We start from the raw sequence: 22,615 nt of genomic DNA, 5'->3' as shown, positions 1-22,615 counted from the left end.
AGTCATAGCCTAGCCTACAATAAGTGTGTAATGGAAAGGATTCAGAGTTTCTTGGAGAAATAACCACATAGTACCTGTCCTGGCCTGGGAAGCAAAAGACAAAGCACCATACCAATTTCCTTTTAAGCGTGCTACTGTCACATGGCAGGTCACATAACAGGTCTATGCAGACTTTGCATTATACCACAATCTTCAAAACCCAAGTTGTCTCCCGGTCACATTCTTCCAGCTAGAAGTGAGTTTGGGTTTGACGTCCAAGAACCTGCTTGATGTAAATTCAATATAATCCTGCAGTGACAACAATGGGATTTAACTTCATTTGAATGCTGGTCTGCATATGTCCGTGATCATCATATAATCAACCATGTTACTGTTCACTCATTTGAACTCCTTCAAAGGCAGCAAAACAACGTTTTTAAAAGTATTTGTTTTCATATCGACAAAATATGCAGAACACCCTTGAAAAGAAGAGAAAACCTTTTTTTATTTCAAAATGATTCATTCAATAAACAATAAAAAAACACATTTACTAATTTGTAAGAGATATGGCATCAATAGTTATAATGAACAACAAGAAAATAGTATCACAAAGTCCCACTCAGTAAGATGGTTATGAATACAGAAAAGCAGTTATTGTTATAGTCACATAGCAGCACGTCCCAGCAGGAAACTTCACCTTTGTTCACTCGATTATGATTAATGCTAAAAAAGATCCCAAACTGATCCTAAACATAGATGTTAAATTGTTTTACATACCAGTATATTGGCTGCAGCAAGGTCTGTAATCAAAACACATTTTGTGTACTACATAAGGCTTTGTGGCCAAAGACTTACAGCACCAGTGTATCCACTTCTTTCGACAGCTGTGTACACTCAAGAAAGGAAGGGACTAACACACAAAATTATGTCACCTGACTTGTTTTAGGAAATGGTCTTTAGTCGGTTCACAGTTTGAGGTTGTTACACTCCCTGACTGCTTCAAAAGCAGGGTTGTTTGATTGTGTAATGTTCCCTTATTTAAATTCAACTTTTCCCTCCACTCAGAAAGGAAGCACCACTGATCGTAGACTTCTTCAGCTCTATTCTCATCGACTGGCCATCGGCACGTGCCTCCATCTTCATTGCACTGGAGATGCCAAGGGCGCCCAACACAGCCTTCCCTGTCTTCATGCCACGGGACATTGGGATCCGGCTCGCTCCAGACTTAGGAGAGAGGATGTCTTGTACTGGTTGCTACAGGGATAAGAGAAGAGAGAAGATGGGACAGGAATGGGAAAAGAGGTAACAGGGATTTAATGACAAGTTGAAAATGGTCCACGGATTTTAAATTACCAATGTGAATTACCAGATTAAGGTAATAGAGTTACCAAAGTCGTGTAGTATGCTGTGCAATCATGAAAAAACACAAATAGTTAAGATATTAACTGGAAACAACTTCCTTATGTGACTTCCGTTTTGTCATTTGTATTCCCCAGATCTAAAGAACTTCTTGAATATTTTTCAATACTGAGTGTATAACCTTTTAAGTGAGATTTGAACACTTGTGTATTGTGAAATTGGAAGTTTGGAGAGCTTTCCTTGTGAAGGCTGCACTGTAGTTTTGTTGTCTCTATTGTTTCTAGAACGATGCTCTGATGTTGGTTAAATGCTGGTTTAAGTTATAAGAACTAACCAACTAAGAAATAATTCCTCATTTTAGCTGTGATGTTTTGTCAGAGACCTATGCATTCAAAATGACATTGTGATTGTTTGATTAATCTAATCCCTTCATAAGATTGTTTGAATAATCAAATCCCTTCATAAGATGTGTTAGCTGTTTTTGTGGTCTTGTCAGTCCTAAATACAATTGATCCTTTTCCATGTTTTTATTTCGACAAAATTATTCAAGGTACACAATGTCATCTGACCATAAAATAGTCTGTTAATTTAATCTGTTATGTAGTGAAAGGGAAATGGAAATTCCATGACATAGAAATCTAGCACTCACCAGAGACAACACTGGTCTGGCTGGAGCTGTACACACTGGGGTAATTGTGAGGCTGCTTGTCACTTTGCTGGCCAAAGCCTTGGGAGTTAGGGAGCTGTGGCCTGGGGAGCGCAACACTGTTCCAGTTGAGACCTCCTTGCTCTCAGCCGCCTCAGCAGGCGGCCTAATGGCCCCCATAGGGCTGCTGCCATCAGAAAGCTTCTTAAACTGAGAGCCCAAATGAATGTGGATTTTGTTGTCCTCTGTGGTGACGATGTTAGAGTGACAGCCATATTTCCTAATGGGTGCGGGAACCATCTGCTTCTCTGGGGTTACTTTGAATACAGCTCGACCTGTTATCATCTCCTGTGGTTCTGGGGAACTTGAAATGTCAGAGAGTGAGGAAGTGTTGACTGAGATAATTGAAACGGGTGACATGGATCTGTCTGAGGAGGGGATCTTGCACTCTGGAGATCTTGCCCTAGAGATTGTTGTGATGGTGACTGGGGACTTAGCCCTCTCTGGACCCCGTGGACATTCACTGTTTCTGTTTTTTGTAGGGGTGATATTTGGGGTAGGAATGATCGTTATGCGAGGCTTCTGAAGGCCCTGATTAGAGATCACTGTTGTACTTGAATAAATGTCCGAGGTAGGAGCACTTGTGATTTGAAGAGTTGCCTGGCTGTTCTGGTGGTCTGGAGTTACCCTTATATGTAAAGGCTGTCCTTGCTTTTGGGACAAGGTGAGTTCTGCAGGTGAGCACTCCCCATTTATTTGCATAGATTTTTCCGATCCATTGTGATTGCTGTCCTTTTTTCTCATCCAGGGAATCCAGGACTTTCTCATGTCACTGGCTGCAGAGGGGTAGCGATCAACAGTCGATCTCTCGGTGGATTTTTTGAGGCATCGTTGCCGGAGGTTACTCATGACGTGATTTTCCTCTTGCACAGACTTCTTGATGAACACAGCAGGTGTGTCCTCCTCAATAATGTCACTGGTCACTGGGTCAGTCTGCACTCCAGTAGAGGTCATAGGAACGTCCATCATTCTCCGCCCATTTGTGCTTGGCCTTAGGGCACGGCTGTAGCGCTTGCTGACCTCAAGCTCTTTGGTGAGATTGAGAACCTCGTTGCTTATACTCTTCTTGTGGTCCTCTTCCTCAAGAAAACGTTGTTGAAGAACACTGTAGTCCACTCGCAGTTGTGAGAGCTGGTCTTCTTTGTTCATGAGTTCATGGATCTTCTCCTTGAGGGCAAGTATGTCAGCTTCCAGGTCCCTGGTTTTAGTCTCTTCTGCCAGGCATCGCTGGCGTAATTCTGCCCCTTGGATCACAGCCTCGCCTCTTTCTATAGCTTTATTAAATGCGATTTGACCCTTCATCTCCTCTAGTTGTTGGAAGAGACTGTTGGCCTTATCCTGCTCTGTCTTGAACTTCTTTTCTAACATGTCATACTCATCCTCAGTTTTGATGAGATCTCCTTCCACAACCTCTAGTTGCTTCAGGCGATTCTTCAGCCTCTCAATTTCCATCGTGAGTTCTTTTATTTTACTCTCATCCTGTCTACATTCATCTGACAGTCTTCCTGATTCTTGTTTCAACACATATTTGGTAGATTCCTTTTCAACTCCCTCAAGACCATCTATTTTCTGTTTCAATATACACACTTTCGTGCTGAGCTCTTTATTCCTCTCTTCCTCACTAACTTGTTTAGATGTTAGTGCATCCCTCTCTTTTGTAAGAATGGTCATTCTGGCCTCCACTTCCGACTTGAACTTCAGAAGCTTTTTGCTTTCCTCAATCAGTCTCTCTGTGACTTCCATTACTTTCTCTTGCTCGGCCTTGAACAGTTTGCTCAACTCGTCTCTTTTCTTCTCCTCTGATCTTATTCTCTCTGCCATGCTCTTACGTTCATTAAACATCACAACAGTAACAGATTTAAGCTTCATGAGGTCATCCTTAAGGGCCAATTCTGCCTTTTCCAGTTTCAACTCACTGGACTCGAGTCCTTTCACACGGATCTTCAGTGTCACCAGTTCATCCGCTAGCTCTTTTGAGAGGCTCTGCTCTTTTACAAGAGCAACTTGGAACTGCGAACAATCAGCTCGGCTCAAACCAAAGGACCCCTCCAATTGCTCCAGCTCCGTCATCCTCCCCTGAAGTCTCTCAACCTCCAGTTTTAGCTCTTTCCCCTGGCTCTCCTCCTCTTGGAGTTTTTTCTGCAACTCTTTACAGTGCGTCTCAGTCTTGGTGATCTCCGCGTCTTTGCCCTCCATTTCTAGAACTTTTTTACGGAGATTCTCCAGCTCTGCCATGAGGTTTGAGTTGCCATATTCTCCCTGGCTAATCCTGTCCCTGAGCTCCTGTAACTCCTCTGCTGATTTCTGCAAAGCCCCATTGGTGTCCTCTAGAGCTTCAATTTTTGATGTCAGCCCGGCCACCTTTTGCCGCAGCTGTTTGTTCTGGGACTCTTGACTTGCTAGTTTGGCAGTCATCTCTTCATGCTCCTTGGCAAACTTTGCTGCCGTATTCTCTAGTTCTGTCTGTAGTGTGAGAATTTTCTGACTGTCCTCTTTTGTATGGTTGTCAACCTCGCTCAGCTTCAACTCCTTCTCCAGGAGATTTTGAGTGAGCTCCTTGGCCGTCTGTTTTTGCTGGTCAATCTGTTCGAGGTGGAGCTGCCGTTCATCTACAAGCATTAGAGCAAAGGACTTGAGTTTAACAAGCTCTGCTCTGACTTTCTCCAGACGTTTAGTATTCTCTTTGTCTTTACGCACTTGGTATGCTTTCTCTTGCTCCAGCAATCTCTTCAACCTAATGGGGATAGATGAAAGGAACAGATTACACACTAAAAATGTAATCCTGCTACACACATCATAATTTATATAAGTAATGATCATGTTACATAATTTTACAACACATCACCATTTACCAAGATACACTCACACTCTTCACTACCAGTACCATCATGATTCCACAATCCACTACATCTCATACATGTTTTAAACAGGAAACCCCACTTTATGGATTTAGATAAAATCTTAATGGATAAAACACTGAGAAACATTGCAATATCTTATTGGCATGAAATGCAAAATCAGTACATTTCCTCCTGAACTATGCTGCTGAAATACAAATGAATTGCTCATGCAGCCAACATATCCACTGTGTGCCCCCTGACTATACAGTACTTGAGATGAGGCATGCCGAATGGAAGTGGCACAATGAAGCAATGGCACAGGGGGCAAAGCGGGTGACACTGTAGGCTGAACTCTCATGTGATTCTTCCTGCTGGCATTTAACATGCTTCTCACACTTGATCGAGCCAGAGAGCCTCACCAGCACAAACACACAGCCCTGCCAGCCAAAAGTGTTCCTACTGTTTTCTGCACTAGTGGCTGGAACCGTGACCAAAAATCCAAAATGGAAGTGAATGTTTAACTAAGCCCCTTTAGTGGGCTCCCCCCCCCTTTCTACTTCTCACACTGTCTATGCATATCCTTTCTTTGAAGACCCTGCAAGAGACCCATGTATTCAACACCACCACCACAAGAGCTTTCTTCAAAGGAATTTGACAGCTCTTGCCTTAAATGTATACGTTAACACTGAAGGCAAATGAGGTCTGGCTAACTTTGTGCAAAATGCTGCCCTTCAATTATAGTACAAGTAGGATAACATGTCACCACTTTATCACAGTCCAACCACAATGTAAAACTTACCCTCCAGTGTGGATGTGCCACAGGTAAGTCCCTCTTAGACAATCCTCTATTCTATCTTTCTAATGCAATCACATTAGACCTCTGCTCCTTATCCAGAGAAACATCACATTTCAACACATGCTGTCACACTGATGAAAAGTGAAAAATGTGCAAAAGTTGCACAGGCACAGGCTGGTGATGTCACCGTGCCCTTATATGGCACAGATTTGAAAAAGGCTTGGCCGAGTCTCCGAGGAGGTGGGATTATGTCCACGGGGAGGCTTTTCTTTACTCTCCCTTTCCATTGGTCCATTCCCTCCATTTATCACCAATACATTCGGGGCTGAGTTTTGCACTCACATGTGGAAATGACCACTTGATTTGTGTGGCTAGGAAAATGAGTGGAGCTGACCAATTGTCTTTAGCCCAGGATATGTATTTTTTTTATGTTCACAGTTTCTTCAATAGAAAATACTTCCTGTATAGATAATAACATCAGACAGCCATGGCAGATTCTCATTTGTTTTTCAAAAACACATGCAAAGATCCTTGTATTCAAATGAGCAAGGGCTGAACACACAGGAACTGGAGATAAAGGGAAAATGCAAAAAAGAGATCAAGAATATATGAGAAAAAATATAAATGATACACAATACTTCTGTATAGTATTTCAGAATCTCTGAATCTAATGGGGGATCAGTGGTTTTCTTGTTAAGTCCAAACTTTCTGTAAACCTCAGGAATCGTGTCTGAACTTCCACTTTACTTTCGTGATCGTGTTAAATGCATCATCTACTCTAAAAAAAACCTTGTTAGCTAACATAACAGAAACAAGTCTTGACATCAGTGTTGACTCAGATGTACTCCTGTCTGCAGGGTATTGGACTACCCCAACAATGTCACACTCTATATTTATCAACACACTTCTCACAGCCATTAACACCTTCTGAAACTCTTACCTCAGTTTACTCTCACGCAACATGCAAAGGCATGATGCCAATGTTGAAGTCAGTGTAGATTTAGGTCACAACACTCACTCTGATCTAGACTGTCAAAAATCAATGTTATCTCTTGTGTTCCTCTCAAATGGATGGACCAGATTTAATCATCGATATTTTCAATCGACACCTTGCGCTGTGTCCAATTACTTTGCTGTCACTGTAATTGGTCAACCTCACGGATTCACGCAAGTCACCACTGGTATCCAAAGAGTAAAACTTAAATCGACGCAATTCTGTTATGATTCATCACTGGCTGGGTTTCCATCCAACTAATCTGCATATTTGAATATTTAACATAATAATTAATATATGCTATTATAATATATATATATAATATTTTAAGTGCATTTAGGAAAATTTGGCTAAAACAAAATGTGAGTCTATGCACATTTCCATCTGCTGCGTTATGCAAATTAAAATGGAGACTTTCATAAACAAAGGAGGAGTTGTGAACAGCTGTGGGTTCAAAACTTTGTTGTCAGGGCAATTTTAATGGAACTGGACAATGGATCTGAACAATTGTAATTTGATGTGAATGAACCTGTTTCCATCAACCTTAGTCACATATACCCTATGCAAATCTGGAGTTAATGCACTGCCTTCCAGTGAATGAATTTCTCACTTGACTTGAAGATTTAATGCGAATGTCCTATTGGAATGGTCAGAATTCACATGAAAAAGTTGGATGGAAACCCATCTTATGTCAACAAGTCACAACACCTGATACAGTTTGTTGTAAAACAGGGCATGAACATGCATCAACTCTGTTGTATGTGCAGCGTATTCTGAATTATACTCTCTAAAGTACACATCAGATCTGTTCAGTGTGTCTGAATAAATATCCTTTGTTTACACTCCCCTGTAGAGTGTGGATGCCTTTTGGGTGTACAGTAACAACATTGAGAATGAAAGTTTCAGAGTGTTGAACTTGGCCTTCAAAATTTCCCCACCAGCTGCACAAAAATGTCTACATTTTCACAAACACTTCCGAATCCCAGATCAGTCTTGACACACTAATAATTCTATTGACAGACAAGTTCAGATAGATTCTTGGCAGAGCCGCCTATGGTGAGTGAGTTTGTCTTTTCCCAACAGGTACCTAACATAAGTCAAATATGGAAACCCATATGTTTCTTCATTCTGGTCCAGTAGGCCACATGTGGGAGGGAGGAAGGCATGAGTGCTACCTGAGCTTACATGGCCTGAAAAAGGTGTGAAAGCAGGACATATCAAGAAGAACATCTATACACCTACACAGTCAGAGACAGACAAAAACAAACAGGATATTTGGGTGTGACAGAGAACTAAGTATTTGCATCTGTGTTTATCTACAAGAGTTGTTGTAGGTGTGTGTGTGTTAGTCAAACTGAGGTGATTGAGGTCGGTCTTTGATACCAGAAGCTTGGCAGGCCATGTTGGATTCTGGCTTTCCATTACTCCATTAAAGTGGAATGTGATATTAGGCCTTCCACTCAGTGTTACTGGACCTAGAGTGAAGAGGTAACACGTGTCTGGCAGCCAGTGAACTAGAGACCATTTGCGGCTAACCGGGCCATAGGAAATACCCTGGCAGATTAAGATATGCTTCGGTCCAGTGAGGGCTACAGTTCCGAATCATTTAAAAGTCAGCACATTGTCAGTTCAATTTAATTTTCCTGCCATTTTTTTCTGATTTTGTACTTGTTTAGGCAAAATTCAGTACAAAATCAATTGCTTTATAGTCTTTAATATACTGATTATGTTATTATTTGAATCAACTAGTACACAATACATTTGAAATTGCAGTGCAAAAACTAATTTCTACACTCTGTGTCCCATTGCAGACGTGACAAGGCCTATCAAAATGTGACATGAGTCTAAGTTCAACTGTCTGTGCCATGGGACATCTAACAGAGCATGAAACTTGAGTAATCCCGGTCAGCCATAAATGAACCTCACACAGGGTTCAAGTTCACTTCTTCTCTCTGAAGAAAATCATGTGAAGATTCTCCCTGCTTCACTCTTCCTCAATCTCCTCAGCCCCAGCCTTTGATGCTGACAGCTTTGACATTGATGTAGCCTCCCTGTCTCCCAGCAGCTCCTTTCTTGATAAAAAAAAGCAGGGGAGAAGGCCTTGTAAAGTACCAGTGCTTCACGCTCCATCTGTCTGATGCTAGGCTATTTGAAGTTTATGACTTGTGAGACTACTGGACCCATGTTCTGACCTAATGTCGGCCAGAGCCGGCCACTGTGTCCATCCCAAATCACCTAATTTCTGCTCATCTGTCAACCTGAGCAAATCAACCATGCATGCCAAAAGATAGACGGACTCCCCAGCACAGCAACTCCTCAACCAATGTGGTCATCTGTGAGGCTGAGGCAAGCAATAAGCATATAATCAACAGCACAGATGTCAAGAGTTCCATCTCATATTAGCCTAATCTGATGTGGAAGAGAACAACTCACATACTAAAAGGGGTTAGCAGTACACACAGCAAGATTGCAGCAGACAGACTGAGACAATCATCTGTGGAGTTTAGCCCTGTGCTGACTTGCCATTAAATCAGCTTATAGTGCTTTGCACTGATGTGTTTTTTGTTACAATAATTGTGTATACCAAGTATAATACAAATGCTTAAAAATGCACAGGTTGTGGGTTTTAGCCCTGGGTCTTTATTAATGACTGGATATCTAACTTTACACAAAGCTTATGAAGGAGGACCAGGCATGTAAAATTAGATGCATATATAATCAATGGGAAATATTCTATGGAATTTACCCCAGCATAAACAACAACAGCAACAAAATTATTATAAGCTCTACAAATGTCCATTTGAAAAACATTTTTCATCAAATTTAGAGTTCTCAGACAGTCAGCCTCTGAGAGAAAATATATTCTACATAATATTGAATGTCTCTTTTTCCCTGATCCGAGAACTGCATGGGTCCTGCATTAATCCTTTTCTTGGTTTTACATGCCTATCAGCACACACCGTTTTTGAATCACCCTTTTCTGTTTCCAACATATTTTTCTAATGAATGTCTGCAGTTCGAGTTTTACAACAGTTTAATTACTTGTCTTTGCAGAGATCCTTGTGTGGCCCCTCTCTTTCCTTTTCAAGTGTGCAGCTTCTTTCTTTCTCTCTGTGTTTTGAACGCACCATGTCTCTATCCATTGATGTTGGACCACCAGCAATTCCTCTCTACATGTCTGCACCAGTTGTCTCTAGTTTTTGTCCCACATGAGCATGCTGTGCTACACACTTGCTGTGGCCATGGCGATCGTCCCTGTGCAGTGACCCTTGGACTGAGTGTCATGGGAGCCTAGTTTGGTGTGCTGAGCTGTGAGATAACATCATGTAAACAGAGGAGAAGGGGGTAGGAGAGTTGGGGGTAGGAGAGAAGGGGGTAGGAGAGTTGGGGGTAGGAGAGTTGGGGGTAGGAGAGTTGGGGGCTGGGGAATTGCAAGTCTCTGTGTCTACATTGTCAGTGTCCCACTGACCCAATCATGGATTGATGAGCACAAGGTTTTCAGCTTGTGTGCTTAAAGGATGTGGACAGATTTATACGCTAACTTTTCTTGGCCTTTAGCCACAACAACTGACAACCAATGGACAACCAGTCATCCTTGTGTTATGATGGCACACTGACATCACACTAAGCTGTGTAATCTCCACTGAGGGTTTGTTCTCTCTGGTTTCCTCACCTCTCTCTCTCTTGTTCCAGCAGGTTGGTGAAGTCGTCACTCTTGTTCATGTAATCGACGTGTTTGCGCTTCTCACTGTCCAGCTCAAGGATGGTGCGGCGATGGCATTTCTCCACCAGCAGCAGTTGCTCCAGCATACGCCTGTACGCCTCCTTGTGCTTATCCTGTAACTGGTCCAGCTGTGGTGGGCCATACACAAATACACACACACACACACACAAACAATTACACACACACACACACACACACACACACACACACACACACACACAGAAACACAACCCAATGATTCATCATTTTTAGTTTTTCTTTTTAAATCATTTCTTTTATTTTCTATATTTAACTCTTTTTATCCCACTTGTTGGTGGGAATCATCTAAATCATCCAAAAACTAGAAGATCTAGAAAGATCTGAGTGTACCGCTGCCATGGGCTCCTCATACACATCATCCTTGCTGCCCTTGGAGTGAGTGAGGAAGCCATCTCTCTGAAGAGCCTGCAGGGCTTTGGTGGGACCCGCTGAGCCGTAACGTGACTCCAGTGCCCCGGCTCCTGCCCGGCCGTGCGGAGACACGTGCTCAGCACCGTGCCCGGCCGTGCTCAGCACCCGGATCACGTCCTCACGCGCCTGTGCAGGAATATAAAAAAAAAAAATTAGAGGTAATTATGAAATCAGATTAATGTGTAGTAATTGTGAATATACTAAACATTTAAATGAGAATTTAAAGCTGAATTTATGTAGAAACATAACATGTAGAAAAATATATGAAAACCACCGCACTGTAATTTGAATATATGAAACTCACACTATTACAGACACAACAGAAGCAATTAGAAGACTTTTGTCTCCTGTGTTAATTTGTGGTTGCTCTGAAACAGTTGTCTCTGGTCCTACTTTCTTTTAGTTTCCACTAGGTGGAGCCAGAAAGTATATATGATTCTTTTGGCCTGACATTCTCAAGTAATTGCTTTGTGGGTCCAAATAGTAAAAGGTTTCATATTTCAGCACCAAAATATACCAAAATACACATTATGTGAATGAAGTGTGATCTCAGTTTTAGGAATAGTCTGATGAGGTGTCAGTTCCATTGCCTTTCATCCAGTTCTTAAAATGCTGTATCTGCAAGATGATAAATGAACCAGGCTTTGCATATAAGAAATATTTTTTTTAGGATGCCATTGTGGAACTGCAACGAGCATTTCTTCTCTTTCTAAAATGACTTGAGTCCCTTTTCCCTTAAATGTGTCATTGCTGGTAGCACTCAATACCTTATAATAACAAAGTGAAAACAGGATTTAATACTTTTTTGCACATTTATTAAAAACAAAAAACTGAAATTCCACATTGACATAAGAATTCAGACCCTTTGCTATGACCATTGAAATTGATCTCAAGTGCCTCTCTTGATCATCTTTGAGATGTTTTAACACCCTGATTGGAGTCCATCTTTGGTAAACTCAATTGATTGGACATGATTTGGAAAGGCACACAACTGTCTATATAAGGTCTCACAGCTGGAAATGCATATCAGAGGAATAACCCAGCCATAAGGTGGAAGGAACTTCCTGCAGAGATCAGAGACAGGATTATGTTGAGACACACCTCTGAGGAAGGCTACAAAACATGTTCTGTTGCATGGAAGGTTCCCAAGAGCACAGTGGCCCACGTAATTCCTAAATGGAAGTTTGGAACAATGAAGACTCTTTCTAGAGCCACCTGACCAAACTGAGCAATCAGGGGAGACGGGCCTTGAGGAGTATGGAGATGGGAGAAACTTCCAGAACGATAACCAGACCTGCAATACTCCACCGATCTGGCCAGAAGGAAGCCTCTCCTCAGTAAAAGTCACAGGAAAGCCTGCTTGTTGTTAAAGGACTATCTCACGCTCTGATGAAATCAAGATTGAACTGTTTGGCCTCAATTCTAAGTATCATGTCTGGAGGAAAGCAGACACAGCTCATCACCTGCTCAGTACTATCCCAACGGTGAAGCATGGTGGTGGCAGCATGGCAGCATCATGTTTTTTTTTTTTCAAAAGGGACCAGGGCTACTGGTCAGGGTTGAGGTTAAGATGAACAGAGCAAAGTAAAGAGATATCCTTAATGAAAACCTGGTCCAGAGTGCTCAGGATCTCAGACTGGGCTGGGCGGATTTAAACTATTTTAGCATAAGGCTTCAACATAACAAAATGTGAAAACGTAGAGGGGTCTGAATACTTTCTGCAACACTGTATATTTTGCAGAGATGTATTTAAAAATGATCAGGTGTGTTTTCTCACCATGTGGTTAAGACCATATTCTCTGATTTTCTGATATCCCCTCACAACGTTACCACAGAGTAACAATATATCTAGATAATATTGGCAGGTGTTCCTTGTAAGGAACCATTTTTGCTTTAATCAAGTACAATCCACTTTTCACTAACCTCTATTAGATATGTTTGTGCTTGTAATGCCTGGCCTGAGTACACACTGTCCACAGCCTTCCCCTGATATGACGGGAAAAAATCCTCCAGAGATGCCGTGCTGAGGAGGCTGCCCAGCATAGCCTGAAGTGAAGCTGGAGGCCAAAAGCTGAGCTTGCCTGGAGGCTGACCAATACAGAAAGAGGCCCAGGCCCACCCAGCCAGAGATCACTTCCAGGAAATAAGGCTTTTTTCCAAAAGGGCCCTCGGTTGGACCGGAGCTGGTCGTTCGTTACACTAATGAGCCTGCTGTCAGTGATATCGGGGTAGTGTCAGAAAATTACAGTGCAGCTTGCCACTATCCCAGCACGGTGCAGTTTTAAGTGCTTCACCAAATGACCCGACAATGAGAAGCAGGGTTTGGGAGAAGAATAATGATAAGCAGTCTATTGTTTTATGAGCAAAAGCAATTGTTCGGGGGTTTATTCAGTATCATTACTGCTCTATGACCTGATTTCACAAAGGCTGATATCTGAGTGGCATTTGGGAGTATTTTGCATGACACGGCACTTGATAATGGACAGTGGTATATTGACAGTGGGTTCAACAAAAGTAAATATATGGTCTTTTCTCTAAAATTACCTGAACCTCCCCTTCCATGATTCCCAGAAGTTTCAGAACGTCGTCTTTGGACAGGTCCTTCAGCCCGGGACTTCGGTGATTGTTTTCTGTGGACTTCTCATCAGTTTTCTCATTTCCTGAGAGCTCCATCTCTGCGCCATCCTTCTGTTTACCTTTCAGCTTCTGACTCTTGTCAGGGGCATGCAGTTTGCCTTCTTCCTCTTGGCTAATATCATGAGGTCCGCAGGGCACCACCAACATGCCGTTAGTAGTGCTCTCCACACTGTTGCTTTTTGAGCGCATCGTCTACCTGCATGAAAACAACAGATTTTAGCAAATTAGTAGTGTTCACACTTTCACAAATTTGAAACGATTTGAAGTTGATTTCAAAACCTAACATGTAACCCCAAATAAGGTTTAAAGAGATGCCCCAGGAACAGGACAGACTTCACATGCTGTATGTGTGTTTGATCTCACTTTGCAATCAATTACACTGAAGTGAAATGAAGCAAGCTATGAAGCGTGGCCCATAAATGAAGTACAAGAACAACAAGAGGAGACCTAATTGCTTGCAGAAAAGTGTTGAATCCAAAACCCCTCCCGATGACATCATATGACCCTTGACTCCCTGACTCATCTCGTGAGCTTCCATCCTGAACTCACACACGTTCCCCTTAACGCCCCAAAGCTGTGATTATTCAGCGCCTCAGTTAGGCATGGGAGCTGTGCTCTGACCGCAGACATGCAGTGATCTCTCAGGGATGCTTGTGTGAGGGCTGGAGCCAAGTAGCACAGAGCAGGGAGTGGACACATCAGTAATAACAGCTTTCGTCTGTCAGACTGTCCAATGAAAACAAGATGGGGTAAAAAACATATTCCTGACCACAATTCATTGAAAACTGTGCTTTATGTATGGAAGGAAAATTTGGTTTATTGTCATTCTGTCACCATAATACCAAGGAACATAGTTGCTTGATAGACCTTAAATTATTTTTTGTTAAAATATCAAGTAAAACACAAGTAGGTCTTGACCAAGATAATCCATGAAAGCTTTCTCATTTTAATGCAAACTGCATTCCCTTTTTCCCTGCCCAGCTATTTTAATGAGATGGCCAACAGTATTTCCTTTGTAAATCAGTTGTGACCATTTAATTTTATTTTGACCACTTCATTATTTATCTATCTATGGATTTTCAGCCATACAATATTTTGATGGTTCAAACACTATACTATATGCTTGGCTCAGTTTCTTTGATTTATTTGAAATAACACATTTCATCAACTGGCCCTAAATAAATCTTAAATAAAAAGTGATTTCAGTAGGATTTCAAATAAATTGTGATCAGTCAACCAAGTGCATACAAACTCACTTCAAGGACCCTTCTGACATTTCTGTCTCTAAATCACAGCACATGCCCTCTATGTATAATGCAGAGTAGTCACTACAAACATAAAACGCTTAAAATATACTTATATTTTCCATGTTTTCCCCTGAACCTATGCAAAAGCCCTTAATTGATATTAAGGTATTAAGGGGTTCTTATTTGCCAAGCCCATAGTTACTTCCTAAACAATGTCCTGGAGTATGTGATACAAGGCATGGTTACGGTTATTAAGGAGTTACATGTTTACAGATTAAAGGCAGTCTCTTGATTATCCCTTAATGACAGTCATCATCAATGTAAAGTTCAGGGTTTATTTCAAGGCCATTCTCAGAGGATCTGTGTTGACAATCATAGTTTGAACACTATAGAGTAAAAGTATTATTGGAAACTGCTTTCACAACATAACATTACCAGCTATATCACCAAAAGACACTAGTTAGCACGTTAGCAAGCTTTTATCATTGCCAATTTGGCCAACTTGGTGGTTAGCTAACTAGTCTTAAACCAAAACTCCTACTGCTGCTTTAAAAAGAGTAATGTTTTGTGTGCAGTCACTTTGTGTCAATATTTGGAAATTGAGGTAGAAAAGAAGAGCTTTTTCATCTGTTATTTAAGGGGTCAATTTCATCTGTGTAAGGGACAAATTAGTATTAGTAGTAGTAGTAGTAGTAGTAGTAGTAGTAGTTGTTGTAGTTGTTGTTGTTGTTGTTTATTTTGGTCATTATTCACAATTTTCCAGAATGAATACCCATATACATGAATGAATCCAAGGCATTGAATTAACAGGAAAGAACAAAACAATATTTACCAAAAAGGTGTAGGCTGAAGCTTAACTTATTATACCTTCGCTTTTACATAACATATAATGTTAGTTATGTCCAAACGTTTCAATAATGACCAGACCTCATTTTTATATTTGTGCCAGTCAAACCTTACATTACTATGTTACAGTCAAAACAAACCTTACATTCCTGTTACAGTCAAAACAAAAACAGAAGCAAAAACAAGAGTTCCAATGTTTCATTTTAAAGGCCAGGTCATAAGAAATGTATCAATGTTAAATTATTTGAAAAAAAAATATGAATCTTACTAAGATTTATTTGATCCATTCAAGTAGGTAGGGTGAAGAATGTCATGCATCCTCGTGAGTTTAAGATGAAAGAAAAGATTGTTATTAAAGACTGAAGTTTCAAAATGGCCATTTTTGATGGGAACACATCGTGAGGGTGAACCCTTTGACAGATTTTTTTTAATATATTTGTCCTTACCCTTGTTTTTTTAACCATACGTATTCCCCAAAATCCATGCGGGCTCACTATAATAGAATAAGAAAATAGACTTTTAATGCATATAAGTTTATAAATGCTGCGTTGGTTTAACTCCATCTGATTTTACCCCTTGCCTATTGCTTTCATCTCAGTGCTCTTATAAAGCACCTAATGTTCATAATTTGCAAAGCCCTCCATTTCAAATGCCTGGTTGAGACATCAACGTGAGACAGAATTATGCTCTGCTGACCAGCTGCTTGGAGCCCATACTGACCCTTCAGCTATATATAGGGGTTTCTATTGTTGAGACTCCATCTTACCCAATGGGTTTGATGGAATGCTGTTTTAATTTTCTGCCGCCATTCCAATCGGCCTCATGGCCATAGTTGTCTGTGGCCATGGCTATGGTCTAGCTGGCTAAACACACCAGAAAAAAACACAGTTTAAGATGTTATGCAGAGAGGGTGTATGTGCACAAACCATCAAGGTTAAAGCATCAGGGTTAGGCTGTAAAAATGCATCTGGGAAACCTATGTTTAAGGTCTCCTTCCGGTCATGTGTGGGAAAGTTCTGTCTGAAGAGAACTGACATGTACTGGGTTGGGTATTTGGACAGGGGCATAACTTCCCAGTGAACACATGCCATGGACTCAAATACTGGACATTCTTGTGGCTACATTATTCCATTATTGTGCTACCGTATATATCTACCAATGCCATATTAAATATAATCAGGTTGTGGTGTATTCTTTTATATTCTATGTACATTTCAAAAGTGCTTTCTAAAGTTAATTTCAGTGCAGTTACAGTAAGGCAGAACTCTGCATAGTGGAGACTTTGGGCAGGATCTTCTCCACAACTTGATAACTTTTCGGCTACATGCAGTGCAACTGTTCCAGCTGTCTGTTAGCTTGGGCTATTTATAGGATCTTCCCACACCTGTGCTCTTGGATTGGAAGGGTGGGAGAAACAGTGAGAGTATCGCCTTATCAGTAATAAGCATTCCAACAGATGTCTCTCGTGGTCAATACTTGAGCTTTATTACTCTTGCGTGGGGCCACGACCCTTCAGACTTTGAAGGCAGAGCAGTATTTATGTGACTGGGCTTTCTTGCAGAGAGTGCACATTCCCATTTGTCATCTATTTTGATCCTTTGTCAGTGTGTTTGTGATGTCCCCTCACATGCCATTGGCACACACAATCACTGCTGCTGGGGGTGAACAGAAGATGGGAGTAATGTAGATGCAGCATTCAAGAACTATTTTGTGAATCTGCCCCTATTCACTAATGCTTTTCCATCAGCACAGATCAAACACACTTTTTTTACTACAATGTGTACATTTTTATGCTTACAAATGGCAGTAATTGAACTTGAATCTGACTTTGTGCTCACAATTGACTGCTGAGCTCTATTGTCAAAAAACTCTTACAAAGTTTAAAGAAAAATTCCATTTTACTCACTCCGTTTGCAGAAATGCTCCTTGCTTTTGAAGCACTCTGACTGTGCACATGTGTGACAACAAATCGCCTGACAGACCACTGTGGATCCTTGCTCTTGCAGTGGTCTTGTGTTTTTGTGTGAAATCAAGCATGTTAAACAAGGTGTTTGCAGTCCCTTAGACCCCAGAGGGAACACAGACAGCACTGCTGTGTGGTCTTAATTTGGCCTCTGAAGTCAGCTCTTGAAAATCACCCCAGCCAGTGCTGCACCGCCGGCAGCTGTCCAAATGCCAGATTCCACCGCTGCCATTGAAGAAATGACCGATTTCATTGGACATGTAACACATCAGCTGCACCAGGGCTAAATAAGGGCAGGGGGAAGCCATGGCAACAACATAGGCCTTCGGTAAGAAAGGATGTCAGGACATATTTCTCACATAAACACAATCAAGTGCTATGAAGTGACAGCACCGTCTGATGCTAAATGGAACATGAAGGAGACACAGGTAGATACTGTCAGACTGCCTAAAAGCGTAAGGTTTTACAATGTCACTTATCTTGCAAAAATAGAGAATTTTTTTCCTGGATGTACTCAGAAATGTTGCATCAGTCAGAGAATGTTTTGCTATCAAAACAAGTAACATGTGAAGTGCCTTAGAAGCACACGAATTGCCAGTCACAAACGAACAAATGACCTGGTCATGGAAACCCTTACGCCACTCTAAGACTGCATGGCATGTTCGGCAGAGTCTAATAATCACGAGTGCTGTTTTTCCACTCTCCTCAGAGGCACTCCACTAAGTGCCTTTCGATTCATGATCAACAGTTTGGACAATGTCCAGTTTATCTTACTGTATATAGTGATAGGCCTCTATTTATATCCCATGGCAGTATTTCTCATGCTGACATGTCCTGCTCAGGCAGAATGTCATTTTGCATACTAGGTTTCAACTAGTAGTATCCTCTTTATACCTCATAAATATAGTGCTCAAACTACGAGAGGGGCAGTTGCTGTTGCCTCATGGGGTTCAGGCAGTTTTATGCCCCTCTGACCCGTGAACACAGTGCTCTCTTTACCCTGTAGTCTGCCATCAATGATGGTGTCATGCATGTTGTATTTTAGGCATGGCATAAAACCAATTAATCCAATCAGGCTGGCTCAGTTTCGCTTTCACCGTGCCCACAGTGATTACACTATTTCAAGCCAATGACCTCACTTTGTAATACATCACTCGCTCGTGCCAAACAAGGCCTTAAGTAATTGCCAACTAATTTACAGTGCCTAAGGTGCAAATGAAGTACTGTGAATGGGTTAAGCTGCATGGCTGCATCATAAGCTTGACCTCCTGAGAAAGCAGAATGGGGAAGATCATCCGTAAACCAACACCTAGAGATGCGATGCCTCCGGTTTCATGACATCATTTCAAGTCACCATAAAAGGGTCCTCAGAGGGGGCGGAGTTCCACGTGGAGTTCAGGCTCAAGTTGGGGTATTAATAGAGCCCCTTAAATGACACGGGGGTGACACTCAAATACTGTACATACATACTAAGTCAGTAGGTTCGTTCACATCGATGTTCCAAAGGCTTTTCTCCAGCATCACCAATATCCAATGTGATGACAGCGAGACACTCATTGGATCACCTTGGCAACACATTTCAAATGATATGCTCACTGACTCACAATGTATGGATTTTACAGAGCTAAAATGGGACTACAGGGAAGTTTTCTATAGGAGGTATCAAAAACATATCCACCAACACTTGCACAACATGCATTCAGAAGTAAACATTAAGAGGTACTTAAATGTGTTTTTTGAGCAGTAAACTTAACAATATGACTGTGGTGAAACACATCAATGCTGGTGTTAATATTGACATGATTACCAAATTAATACAAATCTGCATTTTAACAGGTTGAAAATGGCTCCAAACGCCATCAACTGGTTTAAATTAGCCCTGAACTTTGCAAGGCCAGTGCAGACGTAGAGTTGACTGGTTAATACATATCTACGTCATGACATTTATATGTTAATGCCCTGTAATCATTTTCATTTGCTGATCAAGACTTATCAATAACAGGAGTTTAGACCCCATCCCTCACCCCAGCTCCCCCCCCCCCCCCCCCCCCCCCCTCAGTCCCTTGTCCACTTTTTAACATTTTTCATAATATGTAAATCATGACTCTGAAATATGCACATCCACCAAAAAAAGAAATTAAAAGTAAATCTTACATTACAGATGTTGATCCTCACCAGCTGTTTTTCAAGCGGAAGCCTCTTGCCGGTAAACATGAGCAAACACTGCCCAATGCTGTGACATCACTGTCCAAATGCAGCCCTCTTTGGGCCCAGCCTAGCATACCAGACGCTACTTAGGCTGAAGTCATGTCCTTTATAAAATAAGAGACTTGGAGAAAATGACTGAACAACAAGTCACTGAGAGCCTCTCTGTCGTTCCCACAACAAAAAGAAACAGACTTTTATGTCAGTCAGCTTCTGGGCTTTGATATGAGAGGTCATAATCTTGTACGAGGACAAAGGCCATCTAGACAAGCTATGGGGATGTTTTCAAAGAAAAACATAAGCCAAACTACTGATCAGCTAATTAAATAAGTAAGACTACAACTAAAATTCCTTTGGAATTATCTGAGGAGAGATCTTTCCAGATATATGATTACCATTGTAGCAGAGCCTTCATGTAATAGATTACCAGTACAGCTACGTTTCTGCTGTCACATTGGCTCACTTGCTATCCCAAGGTATGCCAGGCAAACAGTCATAAATTTGCTTCATTACGGAAACCAAAGGCAGTTTAAACAGCCAATGTTTATGCCCTTGTTTTTGTGCTTTCGGTAAGCAAAAAGCAGTTTCAATTCCACAGTTGATTTCACTGTGAGTATATGATTTCCCTCTCAAATGACAAACACACATAGAATCGGTTTGTAAAAGAACCTGCAAGCAAGGCGTAAGTGAGTTTGGAGCTTGTGCAATGTTCCACGCACTATATACCATGACCCAGGTCTCTGTAATACAAGATGGTGGGTTGCGTGTCTCGGTAATATGTAACATCAAACATCTCAGCAACCTGCAGAATCTGAGTCGCCTGAGTCGTAAGGGATCCAGTGGTACCCGCCTGTCAGACTGGCTCCACTCAGGGGCCTTGCTTTGGTGTCAGACATGCTCCACCTCAGACTGCTGTCCCCAACTTAACCCATACCCATAACCAAGAGGGGGATTGTAAACTATACAAGAACCAACAGATCACTGGAGTGTGATGTTTAATAATATGCATTACAATAAGATTTAGCCATATTTAGTCATGGGTCGTTTAGTCATACTCTGCTGCCCTATCCTCTCTTCACTCATTTCTTCATATAGACTGGTTTTGATGTTGTTATGAACTCTTGCCCTGTGTGTTGCCTTTACTTCTTATCTGTCAGGATGGCACAGTGCCTGCATAATACACACACGGAAGTCAGTACAATGGTGTTAATATTCAGGTGGGAATGTGTTGTTTTACTGTTCTTTACCTACTACTATGTGCTATGTACAAATGAACTCTCATTTCTGTCTTGTAGACATCAGAGCCCCATTTGCATTGAGGTGCATCTGAACCAGACTGTTGAGTCTGCACGTGTACCCAAAGAAGTAAAGTTGGTCATCCAGTCTGCATGTGTACCCAAAGAAGTACACTTTGTCATCCAGTCTGCAGAGCTACCTTAGCAGTGGAATATGTATCCAATGCGCCTCCTTTCAAATAACTTTGTGTCTTGCATAATTACAAATAACCAGAGCTCTCTCCGGATTGTCTATATATGTGTTCAGTTTTTATTTTAGAAAAACTCTCAATCATTTCTTCTCAAGGCTTGGGTGGTGTCTCCTACTGCAAACTGTTCTCTGAATAAGCAGAGGAGTGAGCTCACATCCCAGCCATTCTCTTATCATCTCCCTCGACAGGGAACAAGTGATGTGGGAAGCTAATAATGCAGTGATGTAAGGCACAGTGCATAGGGAGGCACTAACGCATCTCTGAATAACTGCTTAATGCATGTCTGAGCCTTCAGCTCTTCAAATAACAGAGTGGACCCTGTTAATTAAGAAGAACTGTTGAAGTTCCCTAATGGAACTGGAAAGATTACATCTAATTACATCTATGTGATATTTTAGTAAAACTGATGTAAGACTTCAGTGTAAGACTATGCAGACGTGTTACTGAGACAGTACACTGAGTATATTACTATATTGTTGTTGTAGTTATTAGCTTTGGCAACACTGTATCTAAACATTTATGCTAATAAAGTAACTTTGAATTTGAATTTGACGAAGCTTAATGGGTTATGAGTATGGAAATCTGATGACAAACAGGTCAGTGTAAACAAACAAGCACTTACATTTCATAAGCAAGACCACCAACACTACCAGGTTTAAAAAGTCATGACATTGTGAACTACTGTCAAGAGTGCATTACCTGAACTTTTCAGCCAACATGTCCTTGCAAACAACATGGTCAGAACAGTCAGAGATATCCACATAGCTTTAGGGAGTTAAACTGCTGTCAAACGTGGACGAAAGAATTTGAGCTACTGCTTTTTACCTCCCCCTCCAAATTCCTCCCGAGAGCACAATTTGTCTGGATTATCATGTCATTGTCCAAGGTCTCAGCCTTTCAGAGGGATTTCAAGTAATGTAAATGTATGTACAAATAGAGTAGAGCCAATCCACCTAAGGCAACTCAGTACTCCATACTAAGTTTGAGGCATATTGGAACACTTTCATAGACAAGATCAAATGATCACAAGGTGAAGTTTTTTTACTCACTGTAAAATACAACGGCATAGAGGAGTGACAGGTTCTCCTAGGAACATTTATCGTCCTCTAGAAATCAAGGCAGGCTACTCACCTCTTGTTCTGTGGTCCCTGTGCTCCAGGTGAGAAGAATAATCCGTTGACATGAAAGTAAGTCCTTACAAAATAAAGCAGAAGTCTGTCCCCTTCTTAGCTGTCCACTTTGGGAGTGAATACCATCACCAGAGAGGAGCTTGTTCACTTCTCTCCCCTCCTCTCAGGAGTGTGGTCGAGGAAATTATGTTCAGCACAGAGTAAGGTTCGCTCTCTCTCTCTCTCTCTCTCTCTCTCTCTCTCTCTCTCACTC

The 22,615-nt window shown here is 41.4% G+C and overlaps 1 protein-coding gene and 1 long non-coding RNA gene across 4 annotated transcripts in view; one reads left to right on the top strand and one right to left on the bottom strand.

The window, feature by feature from the left end:
- The window catches only part of LOC116223407, a 4,473-nt gene extending 2,728 nt beyond the window's left edge, over positions 1 to 1,745 (top strand). Inside the window, exons 2-3 of one of the 2 annotated variants that reach the window (XR_004165073.2) lie at positions 1,045 to 1,281; positions 1,476 to 1,745. This is a non-coding gene — a long non-coding RNA (uncharacterized LOC116223407). Of the gene's footprint in view, positions 1 to 1,044 lie in introns of both variants that reach the window. The other variant, XR_006152814.1, reaches the window with a different exon arrangement.
- LOC105893133 (filamin-A-interacting protein 1-like) lies at positions 463 to 22,615 on the bottom strand. Of its 2 annotated transcripts, none has more exons than XM_012819490.3 (6): positions 22,364 to 22,615; positions 13,393 to 13,681; positions 10,768 to 10,974; positions 10,348 to 10,526; positions 1,988 to 4,778; positions 463 to 1,233 (listed from the first exon to the last, which is right to left on the bottom strand). In XM_012819490.3, exons 2-6 carry the CDS (start codon positions 13,672 to 13,674, stop codon positions 1,024 to 1,026), a joined length of 3,669 nt encoding a protein of 1,222 aa, XP_012674944.2. In that variant the 5' UTR covers positions 13,675 to 13,681; positions 22,364 to 22,615; the 3' UTR covers positions 463 to 1,023. The 2 variants fall into 2 exon arrangements, with proteins under 2 accessions (XP_012674944.2, XP_031435697.1); XM_031579837.1 differs by lacking the exon at positions 22,364 to 22,615 and adding an exon at positions 19,696 to 19,721.

This window comes from Clupea harengus, chromosome 14, assembly GCF_900700415.2.
Source record: "Clupea harengus chromosome 14, Ch_v2.0.2, whole genome shotgun sequence".
Taxonomy (NCBI): Eukaryota; Metazoa; Chordata; class Actinopteri; order Clupeiformes; family Clupeidae; genus Clupea; species Clupea harengus.
This window is presented reverse-complemented; position numbering and strand designations above follow the sequence as displayed.

Coding starts and splice junctions, on each gene's coding strand:
- LOC105893133 (XM_012819490.3), bottom strand. CDS start 13,674: ATGCGCTCAAAAAGCAACAGTGTGGAGAGCACTACTAACGGCATGTTG. Junction 10,975..13,392: donor TCATGGAAGGGGAGGTTCAG/GTAATTTTAGAG, acceptor ATTCCTGCACAG/GCGCGTGAGGACGTGATCCG. Junction 4,779..10,347: donor CTGGAACAAGAGAGAGAGAG/GTGAGGAAACCA, acceptor TATCCCCATTAG/GTTGAAGAGATTGCTGGAGC.